The 26,181-nt window shown below is 36.6% G+C and overlaps 1 protein-coding gene across 1 annotated transcript; it reads right to left on the bottom strand.

The window, feature by feature from the left end:
* Positions 1–1,654: 1,654 nt before the first annotated feature.
* On the bottom strand, positions 1,655–8,378 carry LOC144448639 (GPI-N-acetylgalactosamine transferase PGAP4-like). Its single transcript, XM_078138917.1, has 2 exons — positions 8,283–8,378; positions 1,655–3,024 (listed from the first exon to the last, which is right to left on the bottom strand). Exon 2 carries the CDS (start codon positions 2,987–2,989, stop codon positions 1,655–1,657), a length of 1,335 nt encoding a protein of 444 aa, XP_077995043.1. The 5' UTR covers positions 2,990–3,024; positions 8,283–8,378.
* Positions 8,379–26,181: the final 17,803 nt, after the last annotated feature.

The raw sequence follows: 26,181 nt of genomic DNA, 5'->3' as shown, positions 1-26,181 counted from the left end.
TAACTAACCCACTACAACACAGGACGTCTTAGTCAGAACTAGACTGGAGGCGTCGTGAAGTTTCGCCCTCAACGGCCTCCTGTGTTAAGGGGTTGCCAGATGTTTGAGGGCGCCCCGTCACGGCGTACCTTACAGACTAAGTCAGATCTGACTTCAAATCTTTTTTTCCTCGTAATACTGGTGTAGGCATTTCCAAAGTGTCTTGATCAGTGAATTACAATGTATCTTTTTAAAGTGAGGGTGAGAACTTTTGAATGTCTTCTCTATTTACATTCGTCATGTAGACGAAAATGATAAATGTCTTGCGACAAACATGGCCGCGCAAGTCAGTTTGCTCGGCATTTGTGCCAGGTCTGGTTGAAAAAAAATGAGTTGTTGTTGCAAGGGATTTGACTGTATACGGTATAGGAGTGAACTCTCCTGACAATAATCGCTTAGGATTTAATAGAATATTGGACTATAAAAGTTATGGAATATAGATGTTTTTATTCTCGATTTTGTAATGTTGTTTAAAACTCCTTAAAATATTGGAATGGTAAGATGAATGTGTCATTCCATAATTAAGAGCGGATGAACTACTTGTATATAGGATATCGTAGGTATAGATATATAGAGAGTTTTATAATAGTAAAATAGAAATTTATATTGGACTCTATCAGACTCAAGTAGTGGCGATAAAGTTTCATTTTTTGGAATCTACTATGAAGCGACTCCGTCTAGCTTTCGTTCAAACCACTCTGATGACGTCATTAGCAGAATTAATGGTGTTAACCATCTCACTCGACTCGGAGCCATCTCGGGAACACAGAACACCCCCTCGACCGTGACTGTGGTTGTCTGAGAACTGTTCGCTGTCTGATAACTCTACTAAGGGGTCACTTGACCATATGCCTTAACATGGTTACTTTGATGACATCTGAGTGATTTGATGAAGGCCACTTAGTTTCTTCAAAAAAGGATTCCAAAAATGTAACTATCTCTACGGGATATTTTTTATATATGTTTATATTTCTATTGACTGTCTTTTAGTTCTGTTGTCAAAACAAGATATGAAAGTTGTAAGACAAAATACTGCTGTAATAGGACTCGTCCTTGAATTAGTGCTATCGGTGGCTCATCAATCACCAATCAGTGATTGATCGTTTTGAATGGAAATCGTAAATATGTGAGATAGAGAATTATTCCAGTTTTCATCGAAAGTACATTACATAACAAACAAAAATATGCCATCATTAATCTGTAACAGAATCTTTTTTAAAATTCGAATTTTTTTTTTAAACTCCAGAGACAGAACACAGATGGATGTTGTGTTTGTTTGATTGATTGATTGATTGATTGATTGATTGATTGATTGATTGATTGACTGACTGACTGACTGACTGATTCTTTGACTGACTGACTGACTGACTGACTGATTGATTGACTGACTGACTGACTGACTGAATGACTGATTCTTTGACTGACTGACTGACTGACTGATTGATTGACCGACTGACTGACTGACTGACTGACTGACTGACTGTCAAACAAGTAGGCAGACAGACAAGACTAAAGGCGAACAGTCAGACAGCTACAAGGATAGATATTTATAGACGACACAAAAATACACTTGACTTTTTAAATCTTCGTTTCAAAATATAGTAATTACTTTTTTTCATGGCGTGTAAAATGCCACAGGGCGAAGAGAATCTAAATGAAGTGAGGAAACCATTCCAATATGAGTGAATAAATTTGGAACAGTCACATACTGCTGTAACGATGAGATTCTGGCAAAGTCATTTAAAGCAAAGTCGACTGGATACTTGGGGTCAAAGTTCGTTTCAATCAGGTACTTAATTATGTCAGGGATAACAGCGGAAGGATACAACACTGCAGCTGTGCAACAATTCGACCCCGGACGGATTTCGTAAAACCATTTCGACATTCCGCGCAGTAAGAGGAAATACTGACGACTAATCAACAACAACAATATCAAAAAATAAACAAAACTTGTTATAAAAACATAGTATGCGGAAAAAATATAGTACTTTTGGTTTTGGCAATGAAAAAGACAGTAAACAAATGTCACTATGGTTGCTGCTATAAGTGACATAGATACACCTTCAAGGAAAAAACTCCAGTCTGCATCAAAACTGGCAAGATAAAGAGGAAAGTTTAATTTGATGTATGCCCATTTTCCATCAGCCATAACAATGTCGTCCCGAACTACACGCTTCTCGAGTTTATTTTCCAATAAATCATGTAATATTTCGTAATATCCCTCGTTTGGTATGGCATCATCCTGGACAATCATAACATACTTTGATTTATACGTCATTGCATGATTCAAACAAAACGCATAATCGTCTTTTTCTTTCGTTAACTTTGTACGGTCATCTTTGACGTTGGTGGCGCTGTCGTCTATCATTGGGAAATACTTTGATAATTCCAAAGCCTCTGAATGCTTACTTGGGTCGGGATTCACATTACATATAAATAGTTTGTTGATATGTTCTGGCTTGTGTAGCTGTATGCTCCTGTCGATATCAGCCAATACTTGAGTTAGGTATTTTTGACTGGAGTCAACTTTGTGATGTTTTGTCCTATCCAGTGTGATGACGCCAAAAACGATGTGTATATTTTCTTCGACGTCAGCGTTATTACGTAGTGTTCTTTCAGGATTGAGAGTTTGAAAATAGGTCTCAGCTTCGACTATCCTTTCCTCATTCCATTGGATAGCTGCTTCAAAGTCTCTGTCCCAATCTGCCTTGAAATAAAAGGAGTAAGGTAGACTCCTACAACACAGTGGTAGTACAATAAAGAATGTCACGACAAAAATGACGAGTGTGATAATGATATACTGCCATGATCGGAAAGTCAATGCTCGCCATAGTCTCGTAGTACAGTCTATGCATAAACTGTAGATATATCGATTCTTTGAACGTGAAGTGTGAATTCCATTTGTAAGTTTATACTTGCCATTTGATACAATAGAGTTATATTGCTTCATCACACTGCAGGTATGTATTGACGTACCGATGATCTCTGTAAGATAAACGGAATATATATAAAAGATGTGCATTTTATGAATACTACCTCCAATGACACTAACATATTTTGTCTGTCTGTCTGTCTGTCTGTCTGTCTGTCTGTATGTCTGTCTGTATGTCTGTCTGTCTCCCTGCCTGTCTGCCTGCCGGTCTGCCTGCCTGTCTGTCTGTCTGTCTGTCTGTCTGTCTGTCTGCCTGTCTGCTTGTCTGTTCGTCTACTGCCTGCCTGCTTGACAGACAGACAGACAGACAGACATGTGCCTCCAAAAAAGTATATCTGAAGTCATCCGGAGAAATGAAATTGCATTGCACGGTGTCTAAAGTAAACAATACAAGAAAAGTACATCTCGGTATACACGTAGATAAATGAAACAAATTACAATAGTAAATGAGCACAGTCCATTGACATGTCGTGTTAGTTCATATATGTTTATGTTTTGAGACGTCATGAGTAGTTCACACTCCATTGTCTCCTAACGACACTGAGACAAGGAACTATGCTGAGAACAAACAAAACAAGCAAACAAACAAACAAACAAACAAACAAACAAACAAACAAAAATAAACACATGGGTAGATAAATATAGAGACAGAAAGACGACAAACGGACACATAAATATATCAGATAAACCAGAGACTGATACCTAGATAGATAAAAATAAACACACGCACGCAAACAAACTATACATGAGTAAATAAAATGCCCAAAACTGTGTGTGTGTTTATATATGGAATTTTCGCATTTTGATTTGGAACTCCATAGAACTGTACCGTTAGCCGTCTGATGATTGCAACAGAGTGAAACACTGTGTAACGGCTCCTATGTATCTTACTTGATACCGTGTTATTTCGCTCTAAATACATATGTATTGAGCACTGTTAACTCCAGCATATAGATTTTACATATACTCGCTCGCCAACTATAGAAGTAAACCCCCCGTAAGGAATAGTTTAGTCCGACCACCTTGTTAAGCAATATATACATACAAACATTAAGTGACCTTGACAAAACCAATTTAGTTGTCTGAAGATCGCTTCGAGCGTGAAACTCTGAGTAACGACTTATTGCAACCTTATTCTTTTGAATTAAGTATATATATATATATATATATATATATATATATATATATATAGGAAGTCAGTGGTAAGATTTGTCCGTAGTACAGTGCTCGATACGTCTGCACGCAGAGCGGAGTATATGTTGAGGGTAGAAGAAAATCAAGTCGGGTTTTTCGTCTCTACAAGCCTGTTTCGTGAGTAAATCACTCGTCAGGACATCAACATCTCCTGACGAGTGATTTACTCACGTAACAGGCTTGTAGAGACGATTTACATAAATTAATCATAGGTTATTGACCCGAATGAACTACACTCACACACATCACTGACTAGTTAGCTAGCTAGCTGAAGTGTGGATGTTTCAGGGATAACAGCGTTTTGTAATAACCTTTTTCGGGCCTCATCTTTAAGCTTGACATTTTCCTGTTTTACGAGTAATAAACCAAAAAAATAATATATATACATGTATATACATATATACTCATTGCTTGCTAACACGGTGCCATCTGTTGCCCATCCAATTCAATAACATTCAGACAGACTGAACAACAAATGATTTCAATTTCAGCAGATAGGGGTCTGCGTGTCCTGTAGGTACAAAGGATTGGCGAGTAATTTCAAATAACAGCTGCCATACGTATTACCTATTATTGGCGGAGAAAATAACCATGTACATGAAAGAGTTCGCTTTTTACGAATTCCACTTCATGTTATTCACTGTGCTACCTTTATGTTTCGTATGCTATTTACATGTACTACTATCGCTATACATATACGTATATGACTGGACACATCAGCCATTGTGGGCGCGTCTAATCTCCATTTCCCCAACGCAGGCTGATAAGTCCGGACCGATGACGTCATTACAGTCTAATATACATACTACAATGAAAGCTATCATCTAAACAGAACAGAAGGTCGCATGACACAACAGTCTTCAACATTGTCACATTCTACTATCTCAGTCAAAACAATGAACTGATAATATTACTACATTTCACCAACTGTGAAATACTCCTTTACTAAGAGGTCGACACCATATCACCATGTACAGTGTAACAATTTGTTGAGATACATGTTATCCGAATCGTATGTGTCATGTAAAAAATGTAACAATACCAAATCCCTCCAGACTTAATGTAACAATTTTGAGATTAAGTGTACAATGAAAGTCAGACTGTTACCAAACCAGCCAATGAAATGATAGTCAGACTGTTACCAAACCAGCCAATGAAATGCAGTAAATTTAAGATTTTTGCCAAGCCAGACAACAACATTTTGCAGTGCACACGTACGATTGTTGTTTAGACAGCTAGACAGCACTCTGTTTCAGCTGACATGGTTTCCATAAGTTGAGTGCAAGGCGTTTGATCACTATACCTTTATGTAAACATGATGGTCCGTGTACTACGTAATACCCCATCTTTATATTATTATTTTTATTTTATAAATATCATTCTATTTTCAACATTTTTACGTCATTTCCTTGATAGTATTTGATACTAAGTTACCAATACGTATTATTTTCAATTACTCCAAACCAAAATGAAATTAAAACGAGATTATTTTTCCAAAAGTGAATAATTTTGACTAAAATTATGGCGGGAAATATCTAGGTCACAGTTCAGTCGATGCTCATAGAGTATCCACTCCAGCGTTAACTGAGGTCAGTTACACACGGTTCGTCATTTATACGTCGTGTTGTTTGTAAGTGGCAGTGATCGTTAGTATGTGATCAAAATTAACAATGTTAAGTGACAATGAAAAAAAAAACCATTGATAGTTTTTGAATTGTAAGATAACAAATTGAAAACATATATTATTCACAGGTCACTATCACCTTGTCTCGAGTTCAATGTTATGCATCCTGTCACTAATGAATCAACGAAATGACCTACACAACTCGTGGCATAGCTTGGTAGAAATGAATAGACAGTAGATAAGACATAAGTTATGTAGCTGTTGCTGTTGCTTTCGTGGTCTATGTTGCCCTTGTTGGTTGTACATGTTGTTGTTGTTAGTGGTAGTGGTGGTGGTGGTGGTGGTGGTGGTGGTGGTGTACAAACAATTATTACGAGAAAGCAGACGTTGAGATATCCGAAACCGAGAAGTATCGAGTGAAACCCGATCTAATGCCTGGTGGCCTCCAGCTGGTGAGCTTAGCAGGGATGCTGAATGCATGTTGTCTGCCTCTAACTGAACCATGATTCAAATATATGTACAGTCTGTCTACGTCCCAGAATCTGTGTTTACGTTCTGCCCCTGATAATATTCTACAGTATTATCAGCGCTATCATACCCACAGATCCACCGACGTAGACAGGCTAACACAATGCAGCATCCCACCCTCTCCATCCCCGCACACATGTAACGTATACATATGAGAAGTGAAAGTGGACCTACAAATCATTTCATTGTTTTCATTTCAATAAGAGTATGTATATGGCGAAACCAAAGCGATTGTATTGAACCGGATCGGAGTTTGAATGACTACGACAATCACTGAATATGAAAGTCGATAGGGACTTTTGTGATGAGGATCAGTTCTTAATTATATTTGAATAACATAAATCTAAACTTTGTGTCATTTATAGGTGTTTATGTTCCGCTGTAGTATGGATTTGTAACTGTGTTTTACAGCTTACCTCGCACAATGAACATACCAACGCATCTAGACGGGTAGTGTTTCTTAGATTGATTCCTTGTCGACAGGTTAAATATAACGTTTTGACTTGACTATATCTCCCCTACTTCTATGGAAAGAACACCAATTGTCTTATTAGTGTAGAGCGTATATTGATGCATTTGTTGTAGCAGGATTCGTAAAACAACAATCTATGCAATAATACGCGTTCCTGTGCCAACATATACGTTACTGAGCAACGACTATTGCAATAAAATGATAGTAATTCGCCATGAATTCATAAAGAAGGCGTTATAAAAATTGTTATAGTCATGCATAGCCTATACAAAAGCTGGCATTTGTTCTGCCAAGGTGGAATTTATAGCATCACTGGTTTGTTTTGTTTATATACACTATACGGCCATTTTTTAGCCTTGGGCGGCTAGAATGATGTCGGATCACAGGGGCACGCATTGTTGCTGAGATGAGATGATGATCACACGAATCCTGCTGCTACAAATGTATCAGTTTTACTCTACACTATAAGATTAACTATATATTATAAATCAGAACGTAATTGCCATGAACCTTATCAGTTCAGTTGTGCTAAAAAACAACAACAATGTAATACTGTGTGGCCATATGCTTGACAGGCAATACGTCATTGAGTCTGTGGCCCTGAGTTTGACTTTTGCAGAACAAAGGCCGAATGAAGAGAGTACCCTGTGCCCTCGATTGCACCTTTCCGGTGCAAATTTAAGCGAGCTATGCCTTTGTAGTCAGGGCGCCAAGGCTGAAATCTTGTCTGTTGTGTTTAGTAGATTTCTTCCCTTGCAGTAATAAGTCGTTTCTCAGATATGTTTGACTCTTTATTTACCCATACCGGGTGATTAATTTCAAGTTTACAACGATATCTGATAGGATTTGAGATGTACCTTCCTCAGCGGTGATATGCCAGTACTAAACATTTTCATATTCTTGCATGAATCATAATAAGTATGTATATATATGTTTGGGGAGACGGAGATTATGATTATAGCACTTCTGGAGCCTGAGATATGACGTTTTTTAACGTTTAGCGTCCTTCAAAATTATGTCACCGTTACCATGGAAACTGCCTCCTGTGGGTTTGCGCAAGAGAGTCCAGTGGGGCAACATCAGTTTTCTGAAGATCCAGATATTACTCTAACCAAATATGATGTAAAAAATTGCACTTCAAACCGTGTAAGGTAACTTGACTTTGTCGTCCTGACTAAACAAGAGTCTAACAGCTAGGGAACCGTGAGGTACAAGTGAAATCAGTTGGCTTATAACACAGATAATCGTCTAGTTCGACGGAAATCTTACGAACATTACTATCAAATCAGAGTGACGAGAGTTTGAATTAGGAGTCACGATTTGTACGTGTCTCGTACAAGTTAATAATATGACACATTTGGTAACCCTTCGTTATTGATCTGACCTTATGTGAGTGAGACCTCGCCATTGTCTTCCACTGTTACACATTACATAGCTCGAAACGTAGCACAGTCAAACGTATGACAAAAAATATATTGAAATACTGAACCTACCAATGAAGAAGGAAATATGTCGTCTACTTCATCGCCCGGACCCGGGCTTCATAGATACTTGTTGGTGTAGAACCTAAATGTAGTATCGCGCGTTGTGCACTGCAGTGTATCAACATATGAAGACATGTCTTTCCTCTTTATGTTGATGGATTCACTGACCTATCACCGACTGCTCCACTGTCGGTTTCATATCACGTGATCGTTGGAGGCGGAATGGAATGTGGCAGCTATCGGCATGGCACCAGCCACGTTGCTAGCTTGTGTGTACAACATATTCCTTGTGTTCATCATATAATAGGCCTAACGCTCATCTAGAAACGAAAGCTCTGATATTTCAAGGATAACCACTTTCGATATAATATACAATTTTTCCTATGTTTCACATTCCTATCATATCCTTTATCAGTAAAGGAGCTGGCGCACAGGCACTTGTTTACCCAAGATATGTATCAGAATATTTCTATCAGAATACAATAAAATATCCATAATATCGATAATATTGACGTGTTTAGCCAATTCTTTATGAAAGGGATAAAATAAATGTTTCTATGATCGTTATTAAACTATAACACACAAACATCCATTATACTACGCCTAGGCCAATCAGAGGCCTTGATTTCGGTTGGTTAAAATGGAGCCATGACCCACTCTTTCTTAGGGTGTGTGACCTATATTACGCTCAGCACTCAATTTGTATGCAACAAATTACACAAAATTTTGAAAAAAGATCCGTTTGAGCCAATCACGCCGTAGTATAAGTAAGATAGACAACTCGTTCGGCAGGGTTATGTGCCAAAAACTCGGGCTACTCCCCCTCGTTTATTGACACATAACCCTCCCGAACGAGTTGACTATATATTACTTAGGGTGACCTTTTTCGTTTCTCATCTCCAGTGGAATAGTCAGGCGGGGCGGGCGGGCGAAATAAAAAAAAAAGGGGGGGGGGGCAAGGAAAAAAATCTGTATTTTTTCAGTTCTATTCTCTGTCCTTTCTGTCCTGCCAGTCTCTCTACAACTTGTTTTCTCTTCTCTTTATTGAATTCCTTGTTACAGGTCTCTTTCCTTCATTGTAGCAAGATTGACAAGTCCGTAGAACAACTTTGTAAGAAGATGAATACTTATCATCCTGATGGGTGTATATCTGTAGCAATGAACTATTGTATGATTTTATCAGGAGTACTAATACATTCGTCCTATTAATCAAAGTGGCATTGACACCGCTAGCAATTTTTTCAAGTTATCCGGATCCAATTTGAAATTTAGTATGTAACTTTTTGAAACACTTGCGTGATTGTCATCAGTGTGCTAGAGGAATTTTCATTTTTATAAATCATTACTTCTATGAAAGATTTTTCTTCAGTGTGAACTTGACACCAGAAAACATGTAAACATTTGTAGAACTCAGTATTACTACTTCTTTGGGATTTACTACTGTATAAAAGTAATAATGTAAACATCGGTAACATGCCATGCAAGTCTTGGTTGACCTTGCAGTACAGTATACATTACGCGTCGTCTGTAACTTGTAAGTGTAGTGTTACTATATAAATGTTAGCAATAGGCAATAGCACTGAAGACGTTGTTGCATAGCGTCGACACCGACAAATTTACATTCAAACATTCCAATGCTGAAACTATTTAAATGATCAACTATCACTTCTCCTTTTGAGTCATTTTGTACAATTTTTGTAAAATCTATGACACAATTGAAGCTTGTAAGTTGTAACAAACATTGTGAGCCTTTGCTACGTGAAACTGTGATAATTTCATTTATTGCACATGCGCAATGAACAAAGAGCGTCTTCCAAGGTCATGCATGTCATGGGTCATGATGCCTAAAACCTGTGTTTATGACACAATTGAAGCTTCATCGTGCGCCTATGCTACGTGGGGCTGTGATAATTTCATTTATTGCACATGCGCAAAAACTGGTCAAAAAATTGTTTTTGTGAGGAATGCAATATGCCTTTTACCAATTTTAAGCATAATTTTGAAAATGATAGAAATATTCTGAGCTATTACCGCGCGACGGCATTAATTTCGAGCCCTGTCCCTCAAACCTCAACGAATTCAGCCATGAAAAACACATGCTGCTCCGACGCATAGGGGAGGGGTGGGTGGGTGGGTGGGTGGGGGGGGGGGGGGTAGACGCCATGAGGAACGCTTGATGTTCGTTCGAAGTTCGAACCTTAACAATCTTGCTGTGTTGAACTCTGAGGTCGGTCGCACATTCATTTGTTTCCCGAGTTATGTCTCAGAATATTTCTCTATCAGAATACAGTGAAATGTCAATAATATCGTTGATATTGACGTATTTAGCCAACTATATATGAAAGGGGTAAAATTACACTTGTTTCTGTGATCGCGGAGGTTCACTCACCGCGAAAGAAGACTTTCTTGTTACATTTGTATTTGTTGCGAAATACTGAGCAGACAATGTGTATGTGAGTGCACGTGCGTGTATGTATACAAGTAATATTGCTATGGTGCATACTGTATATATGTATCTCCCTAGGGCCATCTGAGTACACATACACAAACCCGAGGAAAAAGTACTGGATTCAATACCATAAAGTTTATATTTTCTTGACATAGATCTAGAGAGAGGTAGTAATTTTTCGTACGAGTAATCTGTTTATCCAACCACCATACAAACAAAGTAACAGTGTACATGTACATTGTTTGTATTCGTACTACACTACTACAAAACAGAGGTGGGGGGGGGGGGTGTATCGACAACACTGAAGCAATATATATCCAGAGCTATATCCTTGGTAGCCACTTGTACTTAAGCTTGTCAACAAGATTTACTCTGTCACGGCGGAGTTTGTGAATTCATCTTCCGACCGCAAGGGGGCGGGCTTCAATATAAATTATCTTCCCGCTCGAGGATTGTGAACGGGCGAACCATTCATTGACAAGACAGTAAAGATGGTGTGGACTGTTTCAACCAAAGTATGGAATTAAAACTATATGATTGCTCTGTAGTCATGACAACGTTGCAACGCGCACGTGTCTACATCACATATACATATACATTATTCTCCGTCATTCGCCAGGGATATGCTCGATCGTTTACTAAGGGGTTGTTGTCACTTGGCATCTTTGCCTCCAATCTGATTAAAATCTGACGTGGTGAATACAGCTCGATTTCATTACTTGCCTCAATCAATTTACCTCGTTTTTCCCTGCGGTTTTTTTTGTGTGTTTTTTTCGGCGATCACACCCGGAACAAACAACACGAAAGAAACGACAATAAACGAAGGAAATTGAGGTAAATAAAGAAATCGAGCCGTATTCACTACATTAAAAAAATTAATCAAATTGCTTATGACTCGTAATGACAAATGTCATTCATAAGAATCGATCTCGGGTATATTCCTCAACTGAACTAGGAAAAGTATTTGGGGTGGGGATTGTCTAATCGACTACATTGGACACAAAAAATCAAAATACTAAAATACTAAAAGATCGCATATTCACCAGTATATTTACTATTTAAAATTCCATATGGGGACATATATACCATACTGTTAACGTTGCCCAAGGCGCACGAATGATATCCATATGTTCTGCGGTACGTACGAGTGCATTGCACGTACATACTCGATACTGTGATTTGAAAGGCTTTATGTTCTGAGTCAAAAAGCAACTGATTTTCGTCGAGAAAAATTTAAATTCAAACTTATTTTTCTTACCTGGATAATTTCCTTACTGTATTCCGCTGTATTTAATTGTATAACCGTCTTCTATATTATTCAAAAATGATCAATAATTTCGCCGCTTTCGCTAACTCGTTCGATTCCGTAATCAAACACTCTGGGTGCGTTTAGGCGCGCTGTTCCTGACGCAAGAACACGACCCTCGTCTGCACTGGGCACACACAGGAATAAGATAGCGGAAAATGAAGGTGTGGAATCCAAAATGTGAGATTTTTGGACAAAGTTCTCTAAATCACGATTCAAGGATAAGTTGATTACAAAGACGTTCAAGTTTTACTTAGCGTACCTTGACCTGCGTTTTGATTTTTTTTGACGGACATGCCCTCTACAAGTAGATACAAAGTATCGCTATGAAAATGTCCTCTTTGTTTTGTTTGTACATTGTATCGATCTCAGACTGATGGCAAAAGTCAACACCATAAAATATAAAAAAATATGTAATAGATAGTCAACGAGTTCGGGAGGGGTATTTGCCAATAAACGAAGGGGCGAAGCCCCGAGTTTTTAGCACATAACCCTACCGAACGAGTTGTCTATCTTACTTATACTACGGCGTGATTGGCTCAAACGGATCTTTTTTCAAAATTTTGTGTAATTTGTTGCATACAAATTGAGTGCTGAGCATAATATAGGTCACACCCCTCAGAAAGAGTGGGTCATGGGTCTATATAACCAACTGAAAGCAAGGCCTCTGATTGGCTAAGTCGGTCTAGCCGCTAGCCGTAGTATATATTTCGATGATATGAATCCAAGACCTACAGATATTTACTTGACATGATGCATGTGATGTGGCCTTCAAATAATGTTCTATCCGCGTCTCACTTTTATTTGACGTTTGGGCTACGACTGTTGAATCCTCACTTTAACTCGAACCCTCGGCAGCAGCTATTATTACGTCAAGAACAGTTCACGCGTATACGAAGACCGCGTGCTCGCCGGACCCCCCGGCCCCCGGCCCCAGGACGCAATCTCGTGCCCAAATCACAAAGATATTTAAGAAGAGCTGGTATTTGCTATGATGATAATGAGAAGAAAAGTTTAAATTACACAAGAAGTGTGGAATTTCGTTGATATTTGTCACCACTTTCTCACTTACAGCTTTCCGGCCATGAAATAATATACAATGCACAAGAAAATGTCGTTCAACTTGAAATGTATGACCATGACTTGGCAAATAGTAAGAACTGAAAGACTGCACCACGCGCGCTCCGTAGATACCAAAATCCAAAATGCAATGGATTAACACATATACAGCTATTACTACAGCTCTTTGACCATCTATCAATATATTCATCGTGGTGGTGGTGGTGGTGGTGGTGGTGGTGGTGGTGGTGGTGGTGGTGGTGGTGGTGGTGGTGGTGGTGGTAGTATTGGTCGTAATTATATAATAAACTCGTAGCGCCGACTCGATCATATATTCGATATTAATTCAGATCAGAAGAAAACATCGCCTCAACCATTATGGAACCTATCTAGCAAGGGACTATATGTAAGGCTATATTTTATAATAGATATACATTTTAATCAATCAGGGAAAAAAGGTTTGCTTTCTCGTTTGAAACACTTCAGATAATAAATTTATACCGCCATATAAACCTCACACGTAGTGAAAACGTGTAGGATACTGAATGACATCATTTATCTTCCGGTTGTTGGGGCCTCGACGGAAAAAACAAACGATTGTATAGTTTGGACGCTAGGAGCGCTGTTTAAAAACTAAAAAGCTGTAAGGTTGTACTTTTCTTTTTCGTGCCATATAATATTAGAGTTTGACGTGTGGTGACTAAGTGATTATGTGTGTAGTCGCTGCATTAATTGTTTTTCGTTTTTGGATGGCATAGATAATAATAAAATTCACTTATTCAGGGTAGCTTAATACGTGTTACAGTACTGAAGTAAATGAAACACTTCTTTCCATTGAGTCCCTCAAATAGACAGCTGAAGGCCAGAACTCGCAAAGACTAGATGGGAGCACTCCATTATGTCGGAACTGAGTGAAATTAACGTTGGTTTGTCGGTCTGTGGCCTGATTCTGATTCTCCGTTAGCCCATCAGTATTTCAAGCTGATGGTCCTTATGACAGATTGAAATTGAACAGAAATTAAAAAAAAAACAATAAAATAAAAAAAAACAAATAAAAAAAACTAAAAAAAACCAAAAAAACATTTAAATATTTACAGTTTTCATATTTTACCAAATCCCATTGGTTAATTAATATATTGTTTTTCAAGAGAAAAACTTAAACATTATATTGTTATGTTTCATTCAGTACATATCAACATGAGCCAATACCTATGTGAACACATTAACCTTTATAAACTACATTGTATATCGTGAAATATCTAGAAGTACACTGATTAACTTTATAACCAGTATATTGGAGCCGCGCCCTCACCAGCCTACTGTTTCCAATGGTTACCTATATATATAATCCTGGAATTATCCGGCAAAATTCTCTGGTTTCCGTGATAACACCATCTATTTCGTAAAAGGAACCTGTCACTAAAGTGATTTGAAATTAGTTACACATTCAGAACGAATTTTACACACTCGGGTCACATTTGAGTAGGTTTGTTTTCTTATATAAAAACAATTGACACAGTAGCAGTCACTCTCAAAATTCACAGTACAAAATTCGTGTTTATGTCCGCTTTTATACTGTTGCCTGTACGTGCACTATAAATTGCTTCGTCAAGACTACAACAAGTCTGATAAAGCTTGACAAGGAATCCAGTTGAAAGATAGATCTATTAATTTATTGATAACCAGGAATTTATATAAATAAAAACTGACATCTATTTATTTAAATAGCAATGCAAATATTACATGAATGTTATGTTGTGACACATACTTGTATTACTAGGAGTGTTAACGTAAGAAGGCGGTGTCATCGTGAAATTAATATAATTTAATGTGGTAGTGTCTTTCTTACTGTTCTGACTGAGTACTATACTAAATTCCACTTCTACAGAAAGCCCTCATTTTGAAAACACTATAATATTAACGCGATGTAACAAATAAAACAAACATTGTAACATAGTAGTGATTTGTCTGTCACTAATTACAATGATTTCAATCAGAAATATGTAGACCGATTTAAACTAAGATTGAAAAGAAATCATTACATATAGACAGTGTTACATGTTTATATGTTGAAATGCTTCAGACAAACTTCAAAACTGTGTTACTTTGCCTATTACAAGACGGCAATTATTACTTTAATTATACATATTCTTGTCGAAGTAAAATGAATGTCTCTTAATAAAATACATGTTAAAACAATCTGATTGGATAGTAAAATATGCTAGCAAAGGCATAGTAGGATGGATGGTCCTACGTCATAACTTCAAACTCATGGTTTAGCCTTATATGCAGTTGCAAAATAAAGCATTTAACGACTGGTGTTAGTCCAGTCAACCTAGTGAAAATATTGGCCGAATCTTGAATTAGTTGCAACATAAATAATTGTTAGTGCATTTTAACAATATACATCAAAAGTCTAGAAACAATCAAAGTGGTAGAACATGGTGTAAAATGAGTTTTCAATAATTAGCAGAATTAGTAGAAATTGAATTTTCATGCAATACTGTTGTTGCAAACACAACCGCCGGTAACATATCTACGATAATTCTGAGGATGCGCAATCAATCTAGTACGATCCTGAGATCGTGAAACGTCTTCCATTTAATATGAACATGCTCAATTGTTTTTGCACAAACTGGTGTAATTAACATAAATACAATAATGTTTCAAACACACATTCACGCAATATGTGTACCAGTATGTATTAAGAGATATGGCAATTTCGCAACAGTTTATCAGCTTATAGGAAATTTGATGTGACATGTCCGAACATTATCATTAAAAGTTTAGTGTAACACCTCTAAACAAAAAGTATACATGCATATAGAATATATATACTAAATAACCCTCCATACTCAAATGTGCATTAGTCATTTCTGATTTGATCCAACTAGGAAACCATTCCTATGTCACATAGCTATGGCCAGTGGGTTATAATAATAATAATAATAATAATAATAATAATAATAATAATAATAATAACAATAATAATAATGTTGTATCGCTTTCCAACGCCGGGCTTAAAGCGCTTTACAATTATCACCACTGGTTCGGATCAGAACGGCACAACGGCTCTTTTTTAGTCCTCGTCAACTTCACATTGCAACCTACATCCTACCAGCTCCCCAATTATACAGCTGGGTTGACTGAGGCATAGTTGTGGTTCAAATCTTGCCCAAGGACTTTAGCCACTCAGACTCAGAACAAACAGCAGGCAGCGACAAGGCTCGAACCTGTAACCTGTAGATTCTAAACCGGTCACGCTAAAAAATTCATTACTTTAAAGTTTGTCACATTGCTCCCTGCCTGTATCTTTCCATATGTTGTCTTCGGACTCCTTACTTTCCAAGTGTTCACTTTGCTCCCTGCCTGTATCTTTCCATATGTTGTCTTCGGACTCCTTACTTTCCAAGTGTTCACTTTGCTCCCTGCCTGTATCTTTCCATATGTTGTCTTCGGACTCCTTACTTTCCAAGTGTTCACTTTGCTCCCTGCCTGTATCTTTCCATATGTTGTCTTCGGACTCCTTACTTTCCAAGTGTTCACATTGCTCACTGCCTGTATCGTTCTCATGGTTGGACTCACATTCCTTACTTTGTAGGTGTTCATATTGCTTCCTGCCTGAACCTTTCTCTCTGTTTACTTCAGGTTCCTTTCTTCCCATGTTTTCTGAATCCTCGGTGTACGTATCATTTCCTTCGATAGCCCCAGATTGTGAGTTTTGTAAGTCGTCAGACATTTTCATATGTGTACTACTCGCTTCGATGACTCCAGGTTTCTCATTTTCCGCATCTTCGGGTTGTTTCTTGTCGATGGCCTCCGTGTTCTTGTTTTGCAGGTTTTGTGATTTATTTACAGTTGCATCTTTTTCTTTACTGGGTTTTGACTCTTTACTTTTTGTATTACTTGAATCATTCTTCGATGGTCTTTTCTTTGGGTATTCACACATCAAGAATGCACCATAACACGTTTTCTAAGAAAAGCAAATTTGTCAATAGTATAATCCATGATCACTGAATGAGGATGGCCTTCTTAACATGTTAGAGTAAACGTATATGTAATGTCAGACCCATATTTAATCTAAGAGACCATGTGTGGTTCACAATGTATTAACTAGTATATAAGCAGGCAGGAGCAACACAAACTTCTTAAACAAAGGTGTTACAAATATATCAATAACCATAGAAGGAAATAGTTGTTCTGTTATGCAATTATGTTCGAAATTATATTGATTTTGGCAATAGCTTGAAAGAAGATTTCTGTACATATAGGCCAACTGAACTGTATGAACTTCTAAATTGTAAGTATTAGATTAACTGGAACGGAAGAGAGTATCGGTTTTGTTCACACCCTCATGGTTTTAATTTGCGACACATAAACTTGATTGCATTTGAAAGATATGCCCTATGGAGACAATGCTGACTCGAGTAATTTATCATGATCATCAATAACAGTCGATGACTTAAATGTTTGTCTGGATTAAACATCTGAACAAAAGCAGTATCTGGACAGCAATTACAATAGCAATAGCAACAACAACAACAACAACAACAACAACAACAACACAAACATCATTATTATCAACATCAGAAATGAAATTACTTATACAATAGAATATTTCTGATACAGTATTGCAATTTAACTAAAATGCCAAACAAAACATACGTCAGTCGTATCAATCATGACATCCTCGTTTTTTATGTTTCCATGACAACAGTTGGATTTATGAAGTGATGTTAGAGCTGTATGTAGATCATCTGTTACTCTTCGACTGTCTTCTTCCAGAAATGCATCCCATTCGATGAATGCACTTAGTTGAGTCATCGATATCTCATTAAAATTTTGAAAGACTGGTTTCCAACAAAGTCTAGATGTTTTCGTCATATACACCTGCTCCCTTTTGAATTGTTTCTCTAATACTTTTGAACAACAATGGTATTGATTAGGAAAACGCCAGGAATGATGGTATTTTCATAATATTATTTCACTCGATTGAAACATCAAGAAAACATCAAATTGGAACTCTTCTTCACCTTCATTGTTCTACTCTTGCCTTATGAAGTCGTGCAGACCTATTTATGATTATTTATCTGTAAGTTATAAGCTCTTGGGAGTTTTTGAGTATTCAGAGAACAGCTCATAAATATTCTTGTATGCTAAGTCCCATGATACAACAGTGTAACACTACAAGAATAATGCAGGTGGAATAGAACTAACATTTTCTGTTTGGAAATACCAAGAAATGTATGTGATACGAAATCATGAAATTATTCTGAATCTCAATGTTTATGAAAAATACCTTTATTTGTGGAGTTTCCCTTTAAGACCTAATGAATTGTCATTTGAAAAGAACTTATTTTATAGAAAGTAATTCATGAAGCTTCATTGTGTATGCTGAGCTCTGTGGGTGGCTCTATAGTGTCTTGATGTGTTATGTTTTAATACAATATTATTTTGCCAATTTGTGCAGCTAACAAGGATTTCGTTGTATCTGGCAAGGAATTGTTGCTGTGACATGAGCAATCTTTAATAAAGATTGTGTCCACTCAATTGTATCATAAATGAAAAGCAGTGTGTACGAAGCAACGTATTAAAATGAAAAAGAAGGGAAGAGGCACAAATGTTAAACACCTCAACTCTTTGAATACCTAACTATCTATCCTTCTTGTGTACAAATATATCGCGTTTTGGTACTCGAGAGGAGAAACAAAATAGCATGTTTTCTGTCAATTTACGTCATGAAATAAAATTGCGATATGAGGACAAAGAAAAATATCTAACTCTTGATTATTATTTTGGGTTCATATCGAGACTTCAGTGATATAACTAACACATTAGTAGTACTAACAGTAGTTTTTACAAAACATTCCATGTAATAAAGTTTCCATACCTCCTTCTTCTCTCTTTCTTAACATCGCTTGTGTCTTCTTCACTATTCCCTTGATGTCTATAAATTTATATTTTTCGGTTGAAAAGTGAAAGAGAAAAGGATGAGCCAATGAACTTAGTGGTAGAACAGTAACTGCTATCCATGCATACACGACGCCTGACAATTTGATTCCGGCAATACCCATGAAGGTTACAGAGACAATGGGTAACCAAACTAGAAGATCTGCACCAATTATACACAACACCATGACTATCATCTTCTTCTGAACACGAGAACGCCTGTTTTCACTAGCTTTTTTGCTACTCTTGTTCTTACTAACCAATATGATAATATAGCATGTCGATATTATTATAAGGTACAGTACTTCGAGCATGGTAAACATCACAAACGAGTACTCCCAGCCAGGAGGTTTGTCATGCCGAAGTTTGAATGGCAAACAAACAGAATTATCGCCATAGAAGTGTTCTCCAAAATAGTTGATGGGACAGACGGGTAGTATGGCTAATATCAAATGAATGGTTATGCCGACTGCTATAATTGAACCAGCCCGCTTGCGACTCACACGGATCATCTTCAACGGATTAGCAAGAACTACGCACCTTATTACGGTCATGACAGTCAATACATAGAGTGATATCTGACTTGACATACTGGCTAAAATTCCCACAAATTTGCAGAAAATACTACTACGCCATATTATATCATGAAGTAAATAGTCGTCTCTGTAGAATCCGTCAACACTGCCAATGATTATCAAATATACACATTTTAGAAGATCAGTTATTGTAATAATTAGTATCATCATTGTGTCAACTGATTTGAGCTCAGGTCGCTGTTCCTTCTTGAGTCGCCATGCTAAACAATGTAGGTTTAGTAAAAAAGACAATGTACCAATCAACCAAGTGGAGACACGTACTGCAGTGTTTGGTAGTAAATCATTACAAGAACGAAATACGTTGGCTTCAGGCAAGCATTCTCGAATCCCATCTTCTGGAGTACCAGCAATACAGCAAAGGGCATACACATCAGAATATCTTGAAGAAGAAAACTAACCTTTAGGATTTATCGACTCACATCAACACTCTAAAAGTTGTGTTTGCATTTGGTTTCATTTATTACAGCTAAAACTAATTAATTAATTCAGCGTCTCAATAAAAATATTTGCAATACTTTCACCTTTTCGCGAGAATTATGTTATTTGCGTCATGTACACTATATCAACTTTATATTCCAGATGAAGGTACCTTTAGATATGTAAAATCGTACGTCGAATACATTATTTTTACTGGCCTTATTAAACCCAGGCGGGGGGGGGGGGGGAAGCTGATATCGGAAAAGTACCCTTTGATATTTGTTTGATGAATATATCATGAAACAAATATAGTTTTATCTCTTGAGGTAATTATAAATGAACGAATTCTAGATAAATAGCTAGAATAATTTAGATGTAGAAGTAGAAAATACTAGTAGCTTTTCCTTTCCATATCTTGTCAGTGCTCAACTTTCAATCATTGTAATTTTCTGTTTCCTATCAAAATTATGACAAGGATCAAGGTCAGAGTTGTGGTGAAACTGAAAATTACGGTTACGTTCACAAAGCGTAAATTCTGTGTTAATGGTGTGTGAAAAACTTATGTGTATATAACACTCGTTATTATTATTTGATATCAACATAAACTCATTAACTAAGTTCTTGCTGATAACGACACATGAGTTAAATACTAGGAATCAAACAACTTACAGTATTTGTAGATTGGTTAAATCTGAAAACAGATCTCTCTCGAAATAAATAATTTGATTGTTTCGAAGATCACTGCAAAATAAAATCATATTTAAATATATTATTCTGTATGTACCAGAGATTAATTGCATTAGTGCGCGTGCTTACTAGTGATAGTTGCACTACAGTGCAACCTCGAAAACATAATGCATAGGCCAAATAAAAAAGTAGTTTGGTTCCGGTTACCCGACCCCACCTTGTTTTTCACATAGTTTTTTAGGCAACATCTGTATACAAATTATATGCAAATGATACCGCTAGCGTTCTTTGTACTTGAAAACGTGATTACACAGTGTCATTTTTACGGAATTTTCAATTTCGGATAAATATATGTACCAATAACAGAACCCCAAGCTTTGTGAGTGACAATGTAGATTACATTGTTAATATAAGATTTACACATGTTATAAGGCACAAGCAGTTTTCGATCTGTCGTGGTAGACAATGTGATCAGCATGACAAATTCCATAGCTACAGCTTACCACCAGATGGTAGAATGGTGATAGTCATTACTTAGGCAAAATTATAATTTAAAAAATCTTGTTTCCATTAACATGGCTTCAGAAAATAGTGTAGGTAGATCGAAGTTAAACTATAAGGTTATTCTATAAACGTGTGTGAAATTGTTTAAATCATAAGACAAGATACTCGTTGGTCACAGTACTTTTGTGACAGTTTGATGAGATTTAGTAGAAGTGAAGGAAGACAATTACACGTGAAGTAGACCAACACAATATGCAGATTTTACTAAATATTTTTCACTTATATTTTTAAAACGAGATTATATGTCCCTGGAATGTATTTCTTTAAACAGATTTAAACTGAATGCCTTCCATAAGGGTATTATTGAGCCTTTTGTTCCTACACATAATAATTGCTGGAATCCAACAATCTTTGTTATAGTAGGCTTATTAGTACATGCTATATTCCTGAATTGGCAAAAAGGTGTGCCAAACTATAAGACATCTGAAAGTACTTTTTGATATCAATCTATGTATGTACATGTAGTGGAACAGGTGTAATGGCTTTTGAAATCAAATTATTCAAATATACAAGGATACACATATATCCGACATGCATACAGACATACGTACATTTACCCATGCATACCGAACAAATGTATGGATTGCTTATTGGTATGATTTGAACATAACGAAATTTAGCGCTGTATCTGTGATTTTTAAAGTATCAGTAAAAGTTAGTTGTCGAAAAAGTTATTCAAATGTCCGCAACTTATTCTCAATACAGGAAAGCTTGACTCGACTTTGAACACTCCGATTTTCGCGTTCATCTACATAACCGGGATATGTACACTCGATTCCACGGCAACTAATAAACAAAATTCAAACCGGATATTGCAATAGTACGCATCAGAAAGTTTACATGCTTTATGGTAAGCATGATACCGCTCTATACTTTGATTCTCGTTTATGGCAATATGCCCTTTATGTAACACTCAGTTCAAGAATTTCGCGATGCAAGCGACAATGGGGTGAATTCTCATGGCTCTCAAGTTCGTTTGGTTTCTCAAAATATAAAATTCAGATCTTGACAGAAACGTATGGATATATATTTCAATATACATACCGTTCAATACAAGCAACCCGAATGCTTTGAACGGTCTTAGAACAAAGCCAATCAATGTCGAACAATTGGGGAAAATTGACCTAATTAAACCACTTAGTACACTGCCCAACATTGCAACACAGTAACAACATTTAGTTTTGTCATTTGCATTGTTGTGATAATATGTTCTTTTTTACCAATAAATGCATGCATTCTGGCAGCAAATACTCACCCTTACTATCGAATGATTTATATTAAAACAAAAAGAGAAGATTTTCAATTTTGATCGAAGAAAAGTTAGTATGGATGCAAGAATTTTCGGTAGAAAGCTGGTGATTTCACCCGGAAGTTGAAGCTGACCTGGTTTGACCCGAAGATCCTCCCCATGCATGCTTTCAGAAACCCAAATGCGTGAGTATCAAACAAAGTAAAAACAAGATTTTAAATTTTGAAATAGTGAAGAGATCGTTTGATTGCCTGCAGATACGATTTTATGGCCAACTACAACATGTATGTGAGCTTTTATAGAAGTTTATAGTAGGATTTTTAATAAAGGCCAACAAAAGAGAAGGAATTGTTACTGGTCACTGCGCATCACTGAAATATCTTTCCCTGTATTCTTCCAGCCAATGCAGTCTGCGGATCCATGGGAAAACATAAAATAGCTCTACCTATGTTAATTGCTACTTCAGTAAAAAGAACTGAAGAACTAATCATGAACAATTAAAAAAAAAATTCGCATCGAATTTGGACAACATTTCCTGACCAGAAACAATGCTTTTCTTTTTTGTGGCCACTGCATCTAATTACCGAAATATGCCAATAACTGACAGCTACATCAATAATATTTTCAGGACCGATGAACTTAGGTATTGCAAATGTATGTACCAAATTACAGTGAATTTGAAGCGTGCATTCCTGATATATAGCCTCATTACCGAAAACCACTAATTACACAAATTGCTCATTAGTGTTCATGGAATGTTTACCAAAACTAATCAGTTCTTGCCATTACCCTACGGAATACATCTTCAAAATTTCGTTTCAATTGAGCCAGCAGTTTTGGCGGAAACGATGACACAGACAGACAGACAGACAGACACACAGACACACACACACACACCCAGAATTTTCACCCACTAATACATATCCTCCTTATGGAAGGAAAAAGGAAAATAAATGAGCAAAGATACTTTGGCAAGAATGTTAATAGATGTAAATTTCCATTGTCCTTAAAGGGAGCCTTCAGTATTTAGAAGGGGGGGGGGTGCGGGGGAAATCACACAAGGTCTGTTAAGAAAAACATGACCCTCCCCCATTCTCCATTTGTAAAAAGTGACCCTCCCCTTTTTCCCATTTTGTAAAACATGACCCTCTCCATGATAACTGCATATACTGAACGTTAATAAATATTCCCATTATATGTATACAGACAAATTAAATGATTTTAAATGATTAGAAAGCAATATCTGTACATATAAAGTGATAAACAGTAAAAAAAATGGCTAGTGACCTGTCTCTTATAATCATACACAATCTAGTTAGTATCTAAAACGTGCTTTCCATGTTGTGCATACTCTGTCTGATCTGGTCACATGTAAAAGTTCCCTGATATCATTGTCATCATCATCATCATCATCATCATCATCATCATCATCATCATCATCATCATCATCATATTTTAACAACAATATTCACGGACAATGAGTGATAAGGTGAGATGGTACACTCAACAAAAAGCATCGTTTTATTAAACAGTGAACTTACAATATATGTATTTCTATTTTTGTATTTTGGCATGTAAAGTACTCGTACAAAAGCATGTTGTGCTCATCTCACCTTTACATCTCAAAACACACAACTGACAATAATTGAATCTTCAATTTAGTCACAAAACTACGAATTGTAAAATGTTACCCTCCCCAAATATTGTAATGCAAAATATGACCCTCCCCAAGAACAGGTTTGTAAAGGTGACACATCCCCTGATTCCTCCGGCCCTCCTCCTTATAAATACTGAAGGCTCCCTTACCTTTTTGAATATACAGATATGTTTAGGGTTGGAGACATAACATAGGGTTGGCTGGGTTACGTCATTGCTTTTACATTAATTTTGCCTTTAGACAGTTATAGCTATGACAATTGTCATTCTGATGAGGTTCGTTGAACAAGACAGATTGTATGTGCTATGCTACATAACTTTGCACTCATTATGCATTATAACATGGATCATTTAATCTACGAAGCTGATGAATATTTTGGACATTCTGATATAAATAGCAAACATATTTTTAAAACTGGGTCAACTTACAATGCTGTCAAACCTTGTTCACATTTTCCAACATGTGCTTATGTGATACATTACACTGTAATTTATCTAAAGGTTGTTGTATATAACATTTGAAGATTATCATATATAACGGATTATTAATTCATAATGTATTTTTCTTCCTACTCCCGCTTTTATGCTACACCAAAAGTCTATTTTACCCACCTTTACCCAACGTTTACCCTACCTGTGACCCACCAAACCACCATCTCTGTCCATAGGTAGTACGAGATGCAGTACCACTTTTGATTGTCTACAGCCCCAGGGGAGAGATGGCCATGGGTACTTTAAGTTGGAAAGTCGTCCCATACTCACCATACTTACACATTCTCTGCTCAAGCTTTACTTCAGGTGGAAAGACATGGTTAAATATGATAGTGTTAAAAACAAAATATACTCACAGGAAAAGTAATCTTTTCAGTCCAGACAAGCTCTCACGTGTCAGTTTATTCAGCCTGTTTTCTGATAGGATTCTTGAAATAATAAGAAGAGCCTTACAATTCAAAAGTGTTTCACCATTAGAATTAAAATAAGGAATACTTAACAGCATAACATCATATACCATTTTTAAAATGAATGCCTTACATAACTGTAAAGTCTTAAACCTTTTGTTCCTATACGCAATTATTGTTGGAATGCAACATAACATACGTGATTAACTATATGTGTGGTATGTACCAAGATATAGCCTGATCACTGAAAATCGTTAATTATGCAAATGACTCTTTAACATTAAAAGCTACATCACCAAGCTTCTCGCAACATGTATGAGTAGTTATTTGTTTGAAGTATGTAGCCAATTATGTTGAAGTATGCATTCTTAAGACATAGCCTAATTACTGAAAGTCATTAATCATGCAAATCAGTCATTAAAACTAAGTTACATCAGTAAGCTTTATGATACATGTACATCCTGGTATCATGAATGTATGTACTAGCTTATATAGGTTTCAGGTTTTCATAACTTGTCCATTATTATGTTTGAGGTACGTACCAACTTATATTTAATTTGAAGAGTTCATTCTTAAGAAATAGCCTAATTACCGAAGACTATTTATTATGCAAATTGATCATTAACATCCATTAATATAGTATGTGTACCAAAGTTCATTTGAATTGAGCCAGCCGTTTTTGGGAAAACAAAGACACAGACAGGCACGCACACACTTTTCATCCCTAATATATAACTTTCCGTACGGAATGTAATAAATGGTATGTACATCTGTACTTACAAATACAGCAGATTTCTAAGGCCATTGAATAGATTCACTGGTAAGTTGTGGATTGAATTATCCGACACGTCACTGACGTCAAAAAGATAGCAGTAGTGAAGCAAAGACGTGGAATAAAAAAAACGTTATATACACATTTTAGTCATTTACAATATTGCGATTTCAGTTTCATTTAATATCGTTATGATTTATTAATTCATTATGTATTTATGTCAGCCTGAGTGCCTGCCGGCCGGCCGGCTACCCTGCCTGCCAATCTGCATCCGTGTATGTATGTATGTATGTATGTATGTATGT

The sequence above is a fragment of the Glandiceps talaboti genome, chromosome 17 (assembly GCF_964340395.1).
Source record: "Glandiceps talaboti chromosome 17, keGlaTala1.1, whole genome shotgun sequence".
Classification (NCBI taxonomy): domain Eukaryota; kingdom Metazoa; phylum Hemichordata; class Enteropneusta; family Spengelidae; genus Glandiceps; species Glandiceps talaboti.
The sequence above is the reverse complement of the archived record's forward strand: the minus strand, read 5'-3'. Positions and strand labels throughout refer to the sequence as shown.

Excerpts from the sequence above, each read along its gene's own strand:
- LOC144448639 (XM_078138917.1), bottom strand. The coding sequence starts at position 2,989 with ATGAAGCAATATAACTCTATTGTATCAAATGGCAAGTATAAACTTACA.